The sequence below is a fragment of the Erpetoichthys calabaricus genome, chromosome 1 (genome assembly GCF_900747795.2).
Source record: "Erpetoichthys calabaricus chromosome 1, fErpCal1.3, whole genome shotgun sequence".
NCBI lineage: Eukaryota > Metazoa > Chordata > Cladistia > Polypteriformes > Polypteridae > Erpetoichthys > Erpetoichthys calabaricus.
In genome coordinates this window covers 108127081-108147146 of record NC_041394.2, presented here as the reverse complement: position 1 = coordinate 108147146, position 20066 = coordinate 108127081, and the positions used below count along the sequence as shown (strand labels likewise).

Below are 20066 nucleotides of genomic sequence, written 5' to 3'. Positions count from 1 at the left end.
TGAAGACCATGGAGCGGCTGCTGCTTCACCACCTGAGGCCACAGGTCCACCACGCCCTCGACCCTCTGCAGTTGGCATACCAGGAGAAGGTGGGAGTGGAGGATGCCATCTTCTATATGTTACACCGATCCCTCTCCCACTTGGACAAAGGCAGTGATGCTGTAAGAATTATGCTTCTGGACTTCTCTAGTGCCTTCAACACCATCCAACCTCTGCTACAGAGATGGGAGTAGATTCAGACCTGGTGGCATGGATCGTGGACTATCTTACAGACAGACCTCAGTATGTGCGTCTCGGGAACTGCAGGTCTAAAAATGTGGTCAGCAACACAGGAGCACCGCGGGGGACTGTACTTTCTCTGGTCCTGTTTAGCCTATATACATCAGACTTCCAATACAACTCAGAGTTCTGCCACGTGCAAAAGTTCGTTGACGACACTGCTATCATGGGCTGCATCAGGAGTGGGCAGGAGGAGGAGTATAGGAACCTAATCAAGGACTTTGTTAAATGATGCGACTCAAACCACCTACACCTGAACACAAGCAAAACCAAGGAGCTGGTGGTGGATTTTAGGAGACCCAGGCTCCTCCTGAACCCTGTGATTATCAGAGGTGACTTTGTGCAGAGGGTGCAGACCTATAAATACCTGGGAGTGCAGCTGGATGATAAATTGGACTGGACTGCCAATACTGATACTCTGTGCAAGAGAGGACAGAGCCGACTATACTTCCTTAGAAGGCTGGCATCCTTCAACATCTGCAGTAAGATGCTGCAGATGTTCTATCAGACGGTTGTGGCGAGTGCCCTCTTCTACACAGTGGTGTGCTGGGGAGGCAGCATAAAGAAGGACGCCTCACGCCTGGACAAACTGGTGAGGAAGGCAGGCTCTATTGTAGCCATGGAGCTGGACAGTTTGACATCTGTAGCAGAGCGACAGGCACTCAGCAGGCTCCTGTCAATCATGGAGAATCCACTGCATCCACTAAACAGTATCATCTCCAGACAGAGGAGGAGCTTCAGCGACAGACTGCTGTCAATGTCCTGCTCCACTGACAGACTGAGATCGTTCCTCCCCCACACTATGCGACTTCAATTCCACCCCAGGGCGAAAACGTTAATATTATACAAAGTTATTGTCTGTTTTACCTGCATTTTTATCACTCTTTAATTTAATTGTTTTTTATCAGTATGCTGCTGCTGGAGTATGTGAATTTCCCCTTGGGATTAATGAAGTATCTATCTATCCCTCTACAATTTCTAAATCACTCAGTAGTCCCTTAGAAGTCCCTTTTACTGCTGGGAGGTTTTCTAAGTCCTCATTTCTGAAAACCTCAGAAAAATGTGTGTTTAGAGTATTTGCTATTTCACTGCATTTTTTAATTCCCCTTTACTATACCTGATGCACTTCACCTCCTCCTTGACTGTTATTTTACTACTAAAATACTGAAAGAATCTCTTTGGGTCATTTTTCGCCATATCTGCTAAATTCCTCTCTGTCTTTTAGCCTTCCTAATACCCTTCTTAATGGTTGCCCTCATGTTTTCATATGCCCTACAATTCACATTGGAGTTATCAGTCTTATACACCTTATACAGCTGTTTTTACCTTTGCAGCATCCTGTATTAACTCTTTATTAACCCACTGCAGAGTTTTTTTTTTTTTAATTTCCTACTAATTCCAAATTTAGGTGTGTACCTGCCCTGCATTACATGTAAAACATTTTTAAACCAATTCCACTGCTCCTCGACTGTCTCCACTCTGAAAAGCTTATCCCAGTCTACTCTCCTTAGACTTTGTCGCATCTGTTCAAAATTTGCCCTACCAAGGTTAAACTTAACGGTTTAAGTCTTTGCATTCGCACTCTTCCACAACACTGAGAATTTTATTATATTATGGTCACTTGACTCTAGTGGTTCTATCATCTCTACACCCTCAATTATATCCTGATTATTACAAAAAACTAACTCTACACAGTCTTCACCCCATGTTGGTGCTTTAACATACCGTGTTAAAAAACAATCACTGATTACTTCTAAAAACTCCTGCTCTTGTGCTCCATTATTTGCAAGGTTATCCCAGGTAATATTCAGATAGTTAAAGTCCCCCGAGACTATAATATCCCCCTGTAAACTTTCCTTTTTAATATTACTAAAAAAAATGTGCGTTGAAATTACTGTCTGCATTGGGCGGTCTATGATACACTATTAGAATAAGACCTCTTTCCCTAATGCTTTCCAGGCAAAGCCACATGTCCTCACTAAGATGGGGCTCACTATCCAATTGAACAGGACTTTCATTTAAATTTTGACATAAACAGCAACCACACCTCCTTTTCTGTTCTGTTTATCCTTCCTAAAAAAATGTGTATCCCTCTATGTTATACTCATTCACTTTTTTGTAAGGTTTCCATTATTGCTATAATATCAAAACTTTTCTATTGCTATTCAATACTTCTATCATTAAGGTAACTTATTTTTAATGTGTTGTTTTACTTTTACATTTAAACACTGGGTTAGAATTTACATTGCTATGCATTTATTGCACCATTGTTTGTTCCTCATGTACAGTTCTAAACCTGGCCTGTCCTAAACTCCCTGCCCCCCAAACCCCCGAAATACACACCCTAGTTTAAACAATCCTCGACTAACTTACTCATATGCCTCTCCAACACATTGGTGTCCCTCTGGTTCAGACGTAATCTGCTGTTTTGGAAGAGGTCCCATCTCTCCTAGAAGTAGTCTCAAATGCCTCATAAACCTATACCCTTTTTCCCTACACCTCGATTTGAGCCACGCATTAAGCCTTCTAATCTCGTCAATCTTACCTGGACTGGCAAAGGCATAGGCAGATCTTCAGAGAAGACTACCTTGTCAGTACTGCTCCTCAGCCTGGCACTTAACTCTTTAAATTTGGATCGCAGAATTGACAGACTACCTGTATGTACAGTATGTCATTTGTTCTAAGAGCCTATCCATCCTTCCATGGAGGTGTTCCACCTGTGCACCCGAAAGGCAATAAACTGTGCAAGATTTTCTGTCTCTGAAGCAAACCTGCACTTCAATCCCCAGAATGATTGAGTCCCCGACTATCACTACCTGTCTCTTTCTGGGAACTGTTTTTGATGTGGCCAGTTTGGGGCTCCTCATGCCTATCTACCACCTCAGAATCTTCAGAGACACAATCCAGCTACACAAGGAACTGGAAAGGTGTGACACTTCCAATTCTGGGCTTGATGCCTGGCAATGTAAAGTAGAAAGATAAAGTAAAGAGCTCAGCTGGTCTATTAAAATCGCAAATTAATATATACCATGATTGTGAAAGACAATTCGACAAATAACAATGTTATCCCTTAATTTTACTCTAAACTGTTTAATTTCTTTTTTGCAATAGATCTGTGACAAAGATCTCATGAACCACAAATTATAATGGATGGGTGAATGAGAGCTAAATCCTGCTTGAAAACACTATGTATGAAACTAAAAGAGGATATACTTGACTTGTAAACATTTAGCTTAGTCTGCATACTGTATAACATTGTCATCATTGACTATTTGTATGGAATGATGACAATAAAATCAATAAAATTAAAAGTATCAGTTTTGAGCTTATATAAGATCCCCTAATATATGTGAAAAAGGTAGACCAAAAAACTCACACTTATTAGACCTCCTTGACTCCTTGTGTATCCAAACACTTTATCAACAGAGCATTCTAGGAGTGGATAAACAGCTTGGCAGGAAAACTTGTTGGAGTTTGTAGGATGCAGGGGATGGCACGGTTTGGTTACAAGCAATATATCTGAAAATAGGAAAACCATTTTTTGTTTTGCCTCCTTGCTTTTTGGATGCAGAACATTAATCCACCCTTCACGAATGTACCATCTTCCTATTAAAAAAAAAAAAAAAATCAATAAAATTAAAATGGTATACCCATAAACACTTTAATATATTTAAAAAAAACCAAACAAACATTATAGTTTCACAGTGCATTCCACCTATTACTATCTGAACTGTATTTATTTAGTAGCTTAGGTCCATACTGGCAGCATATGGCATAAGACTGAATACTGTATTTTAAACTCTGCCCACTCATTCTAAAAAAGATAAACAAGTTTTTGTCTATATTAATAGCAACACTATATTTTGAAACTCTGACAATGTTTTTCATAGATCCTGTACAATGAATACGCTGAGGATACATACAGTGTATCCGGAAAGTATTCACAGCGCATCACTTTTTCCACATTTTGTTATGTTACAGCCTTATTCCAAAATGGATTAAATTCATTTTTTTCCTCAGAATTCTACACACAACACCCCATAATGAAAACATGAAAAAAGTTTACTTGAGGTTTTTGCAAATTTATTAAAAATAAAAAAAATTGAGAAAGCACATGTACATAAGTATTCACAGCCTTTGCCATGAAGCTCAAAATTGAGCTCAGGTGCATCCTGTTTCTCCTGATCATCCTTGAGATGTTTCTGCAGCTTAATTGGAGTCCACCTGTGGTAAATTCAGTTGATTGGACAGGATTTGGAAAGGCACACACCTGTCTATATAAGGTCACACAGCTGACAGTTCATGTCAGAGCACAAACCAAGCATGAAGTCAAAGGAATTGTCTGTAGACCTCTGAGACAGGATTGTCTCGAGGCACAAATCTGGGGAAGGTTACAGAAAAATTTCTGCTGCTTTGAAGATCCCAATGAGCACAGTGGCCTCCATCATCTGTAAGTGGAAGAAGTTCGAAACCACCAGGACTCTTCCTAGAGCTGGCTGGCCATCTAAACTGAGCGATTGGGGGAGAAGGGCCTTAGTCAGGGAGGTGACCATGAACCCGATGGTCACTCTGTCAGAGCTCCAGAGGTCCTCTGTGGAGAGAGGAGAACCTTCCAGAAGGACAACCATCTCTGCAGCAATCCACCAATCAGGCCTGTATGGTAGAGTGGCCAGACGGAAGCCACTCCTTAGTAAAAGGCACATGGCAGCCCGCCTGGAGTTTGCCAAAAGGCACCTGAAGGACTCTCAGACCATGAGAAAGAAAATTCTCTGGTCTGATGAGACAAAGATTGAACTCTTTGGTGTGAATGCCAGGCGTCACATTTGGGGGAAACCTGGCACCATCCCTACAGTGAAGCATGGTGGTGGCAGCGTCATGCTGTGGGGATGTTTTTCAGCGGCAGGAACTGGGAGACTAGTCAGGATAAAGGGAAAGATGACTGCAGCAATGTACAGAGACATCCTGGATGAAAACCTGCTCCAGAGCACTCTTGACCTCAGACTGGGGCGACGGTTCATCTTTCAGCAGGACAACGACCCTAAGCACACAGCCAAGATATGAAAGGAGTTGCTTCAGGACAACTCTGTGAATGTCCTTGAGTGGCCCAGACTTGAATCCGACTGAACATCTCTGGAGAGATCTTAAAATGGCTGTGCACCGACGCTTCCCATCCAACCTGATGAAGCTTGAGAGGTGCTGTAAAGAGGAATGGGCGAAACTGGCCAAGGATAGGTGTGCCAAGCTTGTGGCATCATATTCAAAAAGACTTGAGGCTGTAATTGCTGCCAATGGTGCATCGACAAAGTATTGAGCAAAGGCTGTGAATACTTATGTACATGTGATTTCTCAGTTTTTTTATTTTTAATAAATTTGCAAAAATCTCAGGTAAACTTTTTCACGTTGTCATTATGGGGTGTTGTGTGTAGAATTCTGAGGAAAAAAATGACTTTAATCCATTTTGGAATAAGGCTGTAACATAACAAAATGTGGAAAAAGTGGTGCGCTGTGAATACTTTCCGGATGCACTGTATAGGGTAAAATCCCAAACATTGACTTAAACCAAAATCATTAATATTAAAATGCATCATCACTACTGAACAGAAACAGAAATCTGAATGTAATGTACACACTTCACTGTGCCCCATAAAGTCACACTAAAGGTTGGTATCTATGCGTGGTTACTGCAAAGTGTGCAATGGATGGACAGCTTCATGTACTGGATTGACACAACTCGTAACTTTCTCAACAACATAGACATGCTAGTCAAGAAACACTTTGGGGATTGAAACCCATTGTTAAGTATGGCACGTGAGACTATAAAATGTGACATTTGATTATTAAATATAGAAAATACTAGTAGACAACAAAGTATAATGGGCTCAGGCTATTTGGTGACAGATGAAATTCAGAAATATTTTGTAATTTCTAACACAGAAAAGTTAGGAGAAACCATATAGGTTTGTACATGAGATTAACCCTTTGCGGTCGTTAGGCCAGAAAACTGGCCTTAGTAAAAAGTGCGCTATAGGTCGTCAGGCCACCGCTGGTGGCCCTGCAAGTTTCTGACCGATTTGCACAGTCGCCTGGTCGAGAAAAGTGGCCTGTGTTATTCCTACGAGCTTGAAAAAAATAACTGCTGTAATTATTGGCGTTTTTTCAATAATTAATTACGACTAATGTAGCGTGACGTTGAAAATTAAATACGACTGCAAAGGGTTAATATTTGGGAAAGAACAAGTCAGTGTAAGAAATGGTGTAAAAAGTCCAAATTATCAGCAATCGTGAGAATCATTCACATCATAAAATATAGAAAAATAATACTAATTTCCATTTATGATAGCAAATAGTGCCCTTCTTTGTCAGAAAACCATGAAAACAAAGGAAAAGCTATATTCTTGTTATAAGAGAACAGCAAGAAAAAACACATGAGAGTGTAAAAAAATGAATACAGTATTGATAAGCAAGTTTAGGTTCACGCTCGTTAAAACACAGGTCCAGAACAGATTTTGCAACACTGAATGGCTCACTAACCAAGAACCCAGCAAGAAATTTTTTTTTTTTTACTTTTTATATTACTGTACAGTCCCTTTTCAGTTCCCATCACAGAGTACCAAACACTAAATTCATTACAAACCACTTAATCTAAAAGGTAACACAAGATATTCAAGCAAATTAATTAATTAATCATAGTTATATATTTAATAGGGAAATAATGACTATGGGAAAGGCATTGGTTTCAACTTGTTAAAGAAAAATAAATTAACAGGACTAAAATGATAGTAAAAATGATAGCACAGAATGATGAGTACAAGTGTAAGAAGAAGTATAAAATATTACTGGGGTGGACAAATTGTAAATGGATGTGGTAGTCTGCTGGACTATCAGCTTTGTTAACCTGGCAGTCTCGGTACACTTTCTGGTAGCCCGGCTTTATATATGGGGTGGATGGTTACCTGCAACTTTCGACAGCAAAGTTTGTTTGTAAAGTTTTGCTGTACACTAGTGTATAGCACTTTTCTACTATAATACTAATACAATTGGCATAATGGAGAGAACATTTTAGCAAACAGATGAATTTTAAAGGATTATATAATGTTGATGTGTCGTCTTCTGTCAATGTACAAAAAATATTTTATTAAAAATAAACAAATACTGCATTAATATTGTATTCTCAGATTTTGTTTTCAGACCTGATTTAGACCCCACCAACTAATTTCTCTTTCAAAATCTTCATTAGTCTGACCTTCTGGGTTATTCTGAGGTGCAGTATGTTATTTACAGTGTCATACACCTTTAGTTCACCATGGTCAGTAATCTATGTATAGAGCTGCATTAAAATGTGTCATGCTTGGACCATTAAGAGGGTCCTTATGTTAGTAAAGATGAGGTTTAGGCCTGAAAAGGCATCTTCACACTGTGCAGTGTTTGAGCTAATAGTAAGGAGCATTTGCAAACCTCCAGTAAACATGTTATGTGCCCAAAGAACATATTCTTAATGGTGAACATATTATTTTTGAATGAGATTCTTCTGTGACTGTGTTAGGCAAGATCTGTTTGTAATGGAGTATTGCCCTCTGATTTCAAATGGTTAACATCCATTACATAAAGCTAAATATTTAAACAAATTTGTTACAGGAGCACTGTTGGAATATTCAGGCCATCAACAGGTTGTTGAATATCTGAGGCCATTTTCTAAGCTTGCCATAGCAAGCCCTTGTCAGCAGCATTCTACAATTTTTTTTCCAAGTTGTACATTTCATGAAATAAATCAGCACTGCATCAGCATTTGGTGAACATTCAAGGCTGAATGGTAAACAGTCTAATGTTCATATGCTTTCTCAACATTTCAATCCTAAAATTAGTTTTGCCTGAAAATAAAGGACCTGTTTATTATGTTTTCTAGCTGCTATCTACAAAGGGCACAGTACATTTTCTAACTTGACTATGATGCTGTTGCCTCCCTTCATTCATGGCTACTTTGTGGAATATCAACCATATTCGATGTGCAAAAAAAAATTTGAAAAACGTATTTTCTGTTTATTTTTGTCATAATGGTTCTTGTAATTATGATATACAAAATATGCATTAAGTATTACTTTTATTTATATCGTGGTAAATGACGAGATGATATAACAAACTTTTGGCATTCTTACATTCAATGAAACAGTTGCTTTACAGCCAACACAATTGTTTCTTGTTTGCTTTACAGACGTGCTAAACAAATTTTGCTATGTATTGTTCATTAGTGTGTGTGCATCTGTGTGTGCGTGCAGATCAATTAACCAAAAGCAGCGAACAAAGGTCAGAATACAATATTGCTGTAAGTGGATGACCTATATGATGAAAAGATGCACTTTACATATTTTTGCATGTCTTTGTTCTTTGAAGACCTGTTGTGTCATATTCAGCCATTCGTTCATCATTCTGGCACCCACTTATCCAGCCTCTCCTGGAAATTCACCATTTTCATTACACAGCACCAAGCCCACATTATCACATAACTAGAAAAAGATTCCATGTGCACCAGACAGCAAAATCCCAGAGGCTACTTTTACTGTGCTGCACTTGAAAATACTGCGGACGCATTAAGTATAAACCAGGTTTTAGACAGTCTTACGGTAGTCTGGCACACAATAAGTAGTTGTCTTGAAAGGTTACAAATGAAGACTAGGATTTTCTATTTTGATCAAAGAGTGATTAAGAAAATACTGTGTTGACCAAAGATGCTGAGCTTTGCAAGTTTGTAGCTTGATTGTCCAGGATTAAAAACTGGTAGTCCTGGGTGTCCAGAGATTGGTCCAGAGTACCAATTTTTCCAACTCTGATAAAAAAAAAAAAAAAAAGCAAACCCACCTTAATAGTAGGATAAGCGTCTGTGTATCTGACAGTGTGTTTGTCCAGTTACTATGTCACTCTCATTCCAATAGATTGTGCATCACAAACCTTAACACTGCTTTTTATAAATCCCATACCAAATGGCAAATAACAGACATATGCATGGTGCACTGCAAACATTAATGCTGAGGTCTCCATTGATTTCAACCCGACTTAGACAGGTAACACAGGTTGTACAGACATAAAAGAAATTAAATAAACTAAAGAAATTAAAGTTTTGAGTGTAATGGGTATACCTAAGGAGGGTGTGCCACAAATTAAGAATAATATTGAATATTCACAGATGACAGCGCTGCAGCCCTTTGCCTGTGAGACTTTATATGCCCCATTTCCATAAATTCGCAATGAAACTGGACATTTACTTTTCACTCCGTAATATAGTTGGAAGCCTTGTTTGACTACAATATTACTACATGCTTTAGTACATTAGTACATGAGATTTCCCATTACTTAAACAAAGGTGTGTATAGGGCATGGTGAAAGATTGCGGAAGAAAATTCAAAGACTTTTGAAACCTAAATAACAATCCATCCATTCATCATTTAACTACTGTAAATTCACTATGTTCTTTCCTTGGGTTGGAAGGAACCATACTCCATCTCAACTATGACCAAACTGATAATATTGGGGGATCAATATATCAGGCAGATATTTGGTCTATACATTCATATCAGTATCGGTTGTACTTGCACCAGTATTATGTTGTTGAAACATAAAACAAGCAAAACACATTTATTACATTATTTTTCTAGGATAAAAGACTGCAGTTTGAAAAGCCACTCCTCTTGACTGATATGCATAATAGGTAACAAATTGAGGGTTAACAATGTACACGCTAAACATTTCCATGTGCTTACAAACGTTAAACTTCACCAGCATTCATTATACTGAGACAATAATGCACATTTTTACAAAGGATGCATTAAGTAATTTGTTTACTTACCGCTTTGCTTCAAGTTCATAATTTTCCCATGTTATTTTAAGTCTTCACCCCTACCAAATAGCTGTTGTACAGTTTAATCTAAGTGTGCATGTTTTCACTTTATAGCTAAGATCATCCTTGTTTCAAAGGTCAGGCATTTATCCAGTTAGATAAAGAAAAAAACAGCAGTAGTTTAGCTTTTAAGTGGTTATACATCTGCATCTGAATACTGCAGCGATTGCTTCATAAAGCACTTAAATTGTGAGAATTTGTGGATGAACATTCGTCACTATTTCAGCATCTGTTTTCTTATTAAAGTGAAGTACAGGTTGTTATTCAGTTTGATTTTTAAAGTGCTCAGTTTGTCAGCTTTCCAAAGAGCTGGGGTTTGGCTTTACAGTACATAAAGACTATCCTCTGTAAACTTCAGCAATTACTTGATAAGAGAGTTTATTTTACAGTAAATGCAAATCATCCTGCTATGTTTGTTTTTAACTGAATAGCTTGTTTAAACTGCCAAAATGTAACTTAAAATCCTTCATGTATCACTCGCTGCAACCTGAGGAGCGGGGAGGAGATGAATGTTTTTATTTAGATTTATTTTAAGAGAACCTAACCCTTAAAAACACACCAGCAATATCAGTACAGTATGTATTGGTAATCGATCATCTTTACTGCCCACAAATCAATATCATTATCAATAGTATGGCCTAAAATCCAGGGCCAGTGCAATTGCCTCAGCCAGCACTTTAGTCAGGGTGGCATTTTATGTAACTTTATTTATTTAAACATTGCAGACTCATGAACTGTAAACATTTAAATTATATTTGGACCCTTGAACTATACTGACTAGTCTTATAACATCAAACATTTAATTAAATCAAACTAATGTATGCAGGTAACAATATTATTTTCCAATGATACACAATATCAGTTTTTATAGCTATGAAGAACTTTTTTAGTGCAGCAGGAGAAGGAGTAAATGTGAAGGCTAGAATCATTAATTGTGCTGGACAACAGAGAATGGGATTTGCGAAGTTTTAAAACAAATTTTAATGTAAGCTCACTGGATAGATGCTTATACTTTGAATTAAGTCAGTCTTTAGTAGTGCATTTAAAGTCTACAGTTATTTAATTTCATTTTGCCAATTCTGTCTTTCCTATTCTACGTCAGTTTGAGAATTATTATTTTTAATATTATTGAATTATTATCTACATTCTTATCATTTTTGCCCTCCTCTCTCCAGTGCTTATGATAGGACAGTGCACATTCAAGTCCATATACAAGTACATACACACAGTTCACATACAAGTCCATATACAAACATATTACCTTTAAAATATTAACCATAAGACATTAAAACACAGTCACAATATCACATTCTCTCTTATCTTTCACATGCACATTATATGTTTACACGTTTGCAAGATTTTTCATTAATGTTTAGCACACTGGTAGGACAGTTCTCTTAAAATGCATACTGCTCACTACTATATCATAAGACACAGGGCTTTGAGATATTGGGAAAAACAACATTAATACAGGATGAACATGCAAATACCACAAAGAAGTTGGCTAGAATGGTATTGGAGCTGTAATGAAGCAATGCTAACCCCTGGACCACTGCTAACTTAATCATGCATTTATTAAATGTCTTCATAAACAATATGAAATGTATATTGTATCTGATCATATATTAAGTCCCACTGTAAAATGGCAAAACTTGTATTTCAAAAATTCGGGTGACAGTACCAAAATCTAGTGTTACACGTTGATATAAAACTGCAGCCTGCGAATTTAACAGTCAGGAAGAGTACATATGCGAATATTTTGTTTGTTTTTTCTTTGTATGACATGGAGATCTACATTTCTTTAACTTAGCATGCTAACTTTTTTCCTTATATCGGTCAACACTTTTAAATGCAAAAATTATCTGGACTATACTCTTATAAGTGATCAATTATCCACTGTCAGATTCACTGGCAGGCTACCTCATCTAAATTAGTAATACTGACTAAGAAAACACACATACACTCACTCAGTGGCGCCTTTATTAGTTTCACCTGCTAATTAATGCACACAAACTACTTCTCCAAACAGCCAATCACATGACTCATGACTGCAACTCTATATATGCTATAGTGTCACTTACAAAAAAAATGCTATAGTGTTGTGTTTAAAAGTTAATGGCAGTGGAGCAAAATAATTTAATGATTGATTCATACTTATGACACTAACATCCAGATGATAAGGTGGCACAGTCAAAAAGGAAAGAAATAAATTCACAGAGACAAGAATGTCATAATAATTTTAAGGTTAAAATTCAAACCTTCTCAATAATTCTAAATTGCTAGACACAGCCCTGTCAAACATTTTGCTGGGATTAAAAATATAAAAAAAATCTCTATTGCTGAATAAACAATGACGGCAAAAACCTATATAAATATAGGTATTAACTACATCACATTTATGCTTGCCATAGCTAGAGACAAACTGCAAGTGAGATGCATCTGAAGGGATACAGCAATGGGCAAAGTATGACACCAACAGGTTGAGGAATCAATGTTAAAAATAGGGATGGTGGGGCTCAGGTGTTACATTGTCCTGCACTTCCTAAACAAATATTTTGTCCATGCTGTTTGTATGATTTAATAACAAGAGCATTTTATTTAAAGCTTCCTGTGAGGTTTCTTATAAATACTCGTGGTGCTGGTAAAAGTTCTAATGCTGTTCTGGTATTTGCTAATTGATAATATTATTGACATAGTAAACTCTTTAGACACGAGAGTCTTCCCAGACTGTCTTAAAACTACTGTAGTTAAACCCCTTCTCAAGAAAAATAATCTTGACTCCTCTGCTTTTTAAATTTTTAGACCTATTTCTAACCTGCCTTTCTTAAGTAAAAATTCTAGAGAAGGCAGTCATTATGCAGCTTAATGATCACCTCAAACATGCTATTCTTGATAAGTTTCAGTCGGGTTTCAGAACATATCACAGTACAGAATCTGCACTCATTAAAGTAGTAAATGACTTGCGGGTAAATGCAGACAGAGGCCGTTTATCTGTTCTCATTCTCTTAGATCTGAGTGCCACATTTGATACCATTGATCACAACATTCTTAGAAATCGCCTTAGTCAATGGGTAGGCCTCTCTGGCAGTGTCTTAAATTGGTTTGAATCCAACCTGGCACGTAGAAAATTCTTTGTTAGTTGTCGTAATTATACTTCAAAGACACATGCTATTCTATATGGTGTTCCACAAGGCTTTATCCTGGGTCCGCTGCTCTTTTCGATTTACATGCTTCCATTAGGTCAGATTATCTCGGGGCATAACGTGAGCTACCACAGCTATGCTGATGACACACAACTGTATTTATCAATAGCACCTAACGACACCGACTCTCTTGATTCACTAATACAATGTCTTACTTTTCTGAATGGATGAGTAGTAATTTTCTCAAACTAAATAAGGAGAAAACAGAAATTTTAGTAATTGGCAATAATGGATATAATGAGGTTATTAGAAATAAACTTGATGCATTAGGATTAAAAGTCAAGACGGAGGTAAAGAATTTAGGGGTAACTATTGACTCTGACCTGAATTTTAAATCACATATCAGATCACTAGGACAGCATTTTTTTCACTTAAGAAATATAATAAAAGTTAGACCTCTTATAACATTGCAAGATGCTGAGAAATTAGTTCATGCTTTTGTTTTCAGTCGACTAGATTACAGTAACGCACTCCTCTCAGGACTACCCAAAAAAGACATCAATCGATTGCAACTAGTGCAGAATGCAGCTGCTAGAATCTTAATTAGGAAAAGAAAATCTGAGCACATTTCTCCAGTTTTGATGTCACTACATTGGTTACCTGTGTCATTTAGAATTGACTTTAAAATACTGCTTATGGTTTATAAACCCTTAAATAATCTCGCTCCATCTTATATTTCAGAATGTCTTACACTCCAAATCATAACCTTAGATCTTCAAATGAGTGTCTACTTAGAATTCCAAGAGCTAAACTTAAAAGAAGTGGTGAGGCGGCCTTCTGCTGTTATGCACCTAAAATTTGGAATAGCTTGCCAATAGGAATTCTCCAGACTAATAGTGGAGCACTTTAACACCAGAATTACCAGAGTCTACGAAAAAACTCGTAGATCCGGCCCACCTTAAAACTGTTCTCACCTCTCTTTTGTCTTCTAAATGTGCCGATTAACACGAGCAGCAAGCAGCCGGCGATTCCATCCCCCACTGCCGCAGAATGTTCACTAAGTTTTCCCAGCTCATGCCTTGTTTGATTATCTGGGAGTGACTAAGTGCTGGAGTTTTAGAGTGGAAATAATAGATCGCTATTTGGAACACACGCATTTCATGTATGTTCCGTTTCTACAGTAATCTGTGTAAACACATTTTTAAAACAAATGTTTTTCATATTTTAGTAGTAAATGACAAAATGTAGGCATAAACTATATAATGTATGAAGCCTGAAGTCCAAAGATCAAGTAAACACTTGAAAACATTTGCCGTTTACAGTAGTGAGCTGCTCCTTTTGTTAATATTATACAGTTACACATACATATGGTTTGCATCTGTAACACACGGTGTGCATTTATAGGACTTGTAAAAGTTAGTTTTTTTTATTTTTTTTAACTTTTATTCTCTCTAAATCACGATCACGATACATACTACCGCCATTCCCAAAGGGATCTGACGCTGTTATTTTTCATTTGAAACGGAATAACTGGAGATGTGAGTGGTGTTTTGAGACAATGGAACTGGACATTCTCTCATCTGGAGGGAAAAAAGCTGACACACAAACGCTGGTGAATCTGCCTTCTTCGTATCTCACCGTCACTTGATTTTTTTTTTATTCAGTTTTATTGAGTGTCCCTGCTCATGCTGAATTAGTGTGCACCTTATGGTGTATGATGTCAAAAAAACAAAAATACAGACGTAGGTATATATGATATTTGGAATTATTCGTTTTATGACCTGTATAGTCAATTTCGTAAAACTTTGTGGCACGGATGCAACATTATTCATATTCATTCGCATAACATCTTGTGGTTTGTAATCAGTGACTGCGTGTTTTTTTTCCCTGATCTTGCCAGTCCCCACATGTTGCTGTATGCTGTTTCTTTTGTACTCCAGGACAGGCAGAGGATAGAATAGTACAGAGCAGTAAGTTCAGCGCTATATGCAATCATCAGATTCAAATGTTAACTGTTCACACACACACGCAAGGATCGTCTTTCCTATATTTACAATGTGTGTACCTGTTACAATGTACATGCTTCTCTCTATGCTGTGGTTCCTATTACACACCTGAAAGAAAGAGACAATATATGTGAAAACATCATCGCACTAATGCAATATCATTTGAAAACAAACAGCGTCAGATCAGGTGTGGATTATGGTGGCGCTATTACTGAAAGAAAAAAAAGATCAACATGTGCGTTGATCCTGCAGCACTGAATAAACCTATGCGCTCTAACATCCCCCCCACCTCCGATCTAACTCTAAGAAACAGCGCAAGTACAGACGCAAACCAAGTGTGATCAAGTGTCCTATATTTGCTGTTTTCAGTAGTAAGCTGCTCTTTTTGTTAATATTATACAGTACACACATACACTTGGTTTGTCTCTCTATTATGCAGTGCTCTGTCTGTCTTTGTGTTATGGATCTTAAAAATAACAGTTATAAGGACACTTGTTCATGTTAATTGCAGTCTCAATTGTTAAAAAATATTTTAAAAGGAGCATCCCACATGAAAATATAATGATCTCATTAACTGATAGTACATACCAATTTATAAATTTTATGTCCATTTGAGGTTAAAAAGAAAAAAAAAAAAAAAAAAAAAAAGAACACTTTCTCCTCAACGGGGAATCGAACTCAGGTCTCTGATGAACAGTAAGCCTGCTGCGCTTTGAGACAGCAAATCTTACCGCTACGCCACGGAAGCTGTTGTATTGTTCTTGAACCTTTTGTGAAAGTGTTTATTTGATGTTTGGACTTCATGCTGCTTCACACATTCTATAGTTTATGCCTACATTTTGTAACATTTATTACTAAAATATGAAAAAGTTTCTGTTTAAACAATGTGTTTACACAGATTACTGTAGAAACGGAACACACATGAAATGCGTGTGTTCCAAATAACGATCTATTATTTCCACTCTAAAACTCCACTTCACTCCCAGATAATCAATCAAGGCATGAGCTGGGAGATGCTCGTGCATGTTCTAAGTCGGTGGGGGGATGGAATAGCCGGCTGCTTGCAGCTTGCTTTTATTGGCACATTTAGAGGACAAAAAAACACTGGCGGAGAGGTGCGAATGGTTTTAAGGTGGGCCGGATCTACGAGTTTTTTCGTAGACTCTGGTAATTCTAGTGTTAAAAAAAACACTGCTGAAAACACATTACTTTAACATGGCTTTCTCATAGCTTCATCTTAGTTTAATCCTGATTCTCGGTATTTTCAATTAATTATCATTATTATTCATGGTGGCTCCAAAATCCATACTAACTCTTACTTTCTCTTCTGATTCTTTTTCTGGTTTTCTGTGGTGGCGATCTGCGTCACCACCACCTAATCAAAGCACCGTGATGTTCCTACATTGATGGATTAAAGGCCAGAAGTCCACATGACCATCATCATCCAATTCTTGAATGAGAATCCTGAATACAATGAGGACTGATTGAGGTCATTTATCTTAGGTAGAATGCCTAGAGGGGGCTGGGCGGTCTCGTGGCCTGGAACTCCTGCAGATTTAATTTTTTTCTCCAGCCGTCTGCAGTTTTTTTTGTTTGTTCTGTCTTTCCTGGCCATCGGACCTTACTTTTATTCTATGTTAATTAGTGTTCCGTAATTTTAATTCATATTTATTTTGTCTTTTTTCTCTTTCTTCATCATGTAAAGCACTTTGAGCTATATTATTTGTATGAAAATGTGCTATATAAATAAATGTTGTTTATAGAAGGTTCAGAAAGTACTCAGACACATTAAGTTTCTGCACACTGTATTATGTTGCATTTTAAGTGGATAATTTCAAATTTTTACAATCTATACTCAATAACCAATAACAAAATAAAAACATTTTCAGAAAGGTTTATAAATGTATTAAAAATCAAAAACTGAAATCTCTCATTCATATAAGACTGGGGTGGGCAGCGTTGGTCCTGGAGGGTTGCAAGTTTTTGTTCTAACCCAGATTCTTAATGAGAAGTCAATTGCCGATGAAACACTTATTGTTTAAGTGACATTTTGATGCTTCTTTCTAGTGATCTTGCTTGTTAAGGATCCCCACCCTTAATTGCTTATTTCAGTCTTAAACAGCTGCATTCACTGTTTGTAATGGCTCCTTATTAGCAATAAGATGCAAATGATACAAAAGCCGACAGTTCTCCATCTAACTTGTTTCCATTTACACCTGTGTAGGTTCATCATACGCTTTTCGGTTTAATAAAACACTTAAGAGAAAAATGTGACAGACTTAAAATGATCCATTTTAGGCTTCAAATCATTTGTATGATATCCTTGGAAAAAAAAAATCTGTGATATGAAAACCTAGCTTTGCAGATTAACAAGCCATAAAATCTATAAGGTCTGAGATTGGTTTCTAATTAAGCTGTTTGGTTGGAACAAAAACCTGTAGCCACTATGGTCCTCAAGGACCCCTGAATAAGTATTCAACAATGGTTGGCTAATTTTCTTTTTTCTATAACATCACCAAATTTCAATCAATCCATCAAAGCATTTTTGTGATTTTTGGGTATTCAATTTTCTGTCAAGGGGGTCTGAGGGGTTACCCCTAAATAATCATATAAAGTCCTTTCTTAGCATCTATGCCTTAGACAAACAGTCCTACCAAATTTCAGCTTTTTAATTAAATGAGAAAGTGATTTTGTTGAGTAATATCATGTGAAACACCCACAAAAGGTGTTTTGGGGTGGCTTCAGCTATTATGGAATTGGTTGCTTGCATCCAGTTGACAATATGATGTGATCACCACAATATATTGAACTTGTCCATTGAAAAGTTGTTCCAGAACTGAAAAAAATATTTCCAGACGGATCTGGTGTTTTTCAACAAGATCTTGTCCTGTGTCTCACATTGAAACAAGTGAAGAAATTTTTCGTTGGGAATCAAATAATCATACTGGAGTTCTGATCTGAACTCAATTGAAAATTTGTGCTCAATTTGTAAGCAATGACTTTGTGGAATAGACTGTACAATAATGGAAAAGATAATTCAGGCTCTAATTCAAGTCAGAGATCTTAAAATCCTCAAAGACTGTTCAAAATTGGTGGATTCCATGACAAATCACACATACATGCCACTCGGGAGTTGAGGAGGTCATATCATGAACTGATGCAAGTACAGTACAGTCTTGATTATATGAGTCCCGATTTACCGAGGTTCTGTATTATCCAAGGTACAAATACTTATGTGGTGGCTGTACCAAACCAGTTCAACTCAAGCAAATGAATGTCGGAATTCAGCACTGGATTCTTCATATTCACAGGGATTCACAGCACTATTTTTCCATACATTGTCACAAACTAATTACCTTTTTAACAAGGATCAGATTAATCCATAACTGGCTAAAATTCTTTGTGCGGCCGGGTCATTTCATACAAACTGTGTATTTTTCTTGCTCACGCATGTGATGTCACTTATTGCTGGAAATCGCCTTCAGTGTGGCTGTAGCCTCAGTTGTCAGGTGTAGTGTGTTAATTAAGCTGCAGTTCTATGTACAGTACGTTGTATTTTTTTGTGCGATTTTTTTTTTATTCTATTCAAGTTTTAATGTTATCAAGCCACAAAGTAAAAGTTATCATGAGTGGGAAGCAGAAGTGTGCCATTGTGCCCTTAGAGGTGAAGTGGAATGCGATTAAGCGCTTGGATAAGGGTGAAACAATAAAAAAAAAGTGACTAGTGACTTGGGTGTTGGTGAAGTGACAGTAGGTGACTGGATGAGAAAGAGTGGAAAATGAAAAATGGTGTTTAGAAAGAACTTCGGTAAGATGTGAAAATACAGAAAGAAAAACAAAGAAGAAAGGAGAATTTGAAAAAATCGTGCAAGCTCTGTTTTTGTAGTATAGTCAGATGAGAGAAAAAGGCAGCCCAATTTCTGGACCGATATTACAAGCAAAGGCTTTAGAATTTCATAAGCATTTCAAAGAAGGGGAAGAAGAATTCACAGCTAGTGCTAGTTGGTTGGACCGGTGGAAAAAAAGGTTTGGAGTTAGACAGTTAAACATTACTGGGGAGAAACTGTCAGCTTGTACTGAAGAAATAGAAGGGTTTACCACTAAAGTGGCAAAGATTAAAGTCTCGATCAAATTTAGAACTGTGATGAAATGGGCATAAATTATAAAATGCTTCCAACCAAAACACTTACAGCGAGAGAAGAAAAATCAGCACCTGGGTACAAGCAAAGCAAGGAGAGAGTGACGGTATTGGCCTGTTCAAATGCATCAGGTAGGCATAAACTTAAATTAACTCTCATAGGAAAATCAAAGAAACCCAGAGCCTTAAAAAATGTAAATTTAAATAATCTGCCAGTTAACTATAGAAACCAAAGAAGCGCATGGTTGGATTCAATTTTGTTTAAAAAATGGTTTCATGAAGACTGTTCCCAGCATAATACATTTTTTGAACGAGAAAAAGTTTCTACATAAATCACTTCTAATACTAGATAATGCTCCATCCCACCCAGATGAATGCAAACTAGTTTTTGGTGACATCAGGGCTCTTTTAATGCCTCCTAATGTCACTTCACTTATGCAGCCCCTAGATCAAGGTGTACTGGAGACTTTGAAACAAAACTACAGATGGCAACTTTTAAAAAATCTCCTTGAAGACCATGAGAATGGCAAAAGTGTTACTGAGAGCATTAAAAAAATAAATATAAAAGATGTTATTTACTGGTTGGTGGAAGCATGGGATGATATAAAATC

General features: G+C 37.2%; 1 protein-coding gene across 3 annotated transcripts in view; it reads right to left on the bottom strand.

Annotated features, from left to right (window-relative positions):
* Nucleotides 1–20066, bottom strand: part of arhgef39 (Rho guanine nucleotide exchange factor (GEF) 39) — a 146103-nt gene that overhangs the window by 26855 nt on the left and 99182 nt on the right. For all 3 annotated transcript variants that reach the window (XM_028804965.2, XM_051935775.1, XM_028804982.2), the window contains one exon: nucleotides 3656–3885. In XM_028804965.2, the coding sequence (XP_028660798.1) occupies nucleotides 3656–3885 (230 nt within the window). The remainder of the gene's footprint in view (nucleotides 1–3655; nucleotides 3886–20066) is intronic.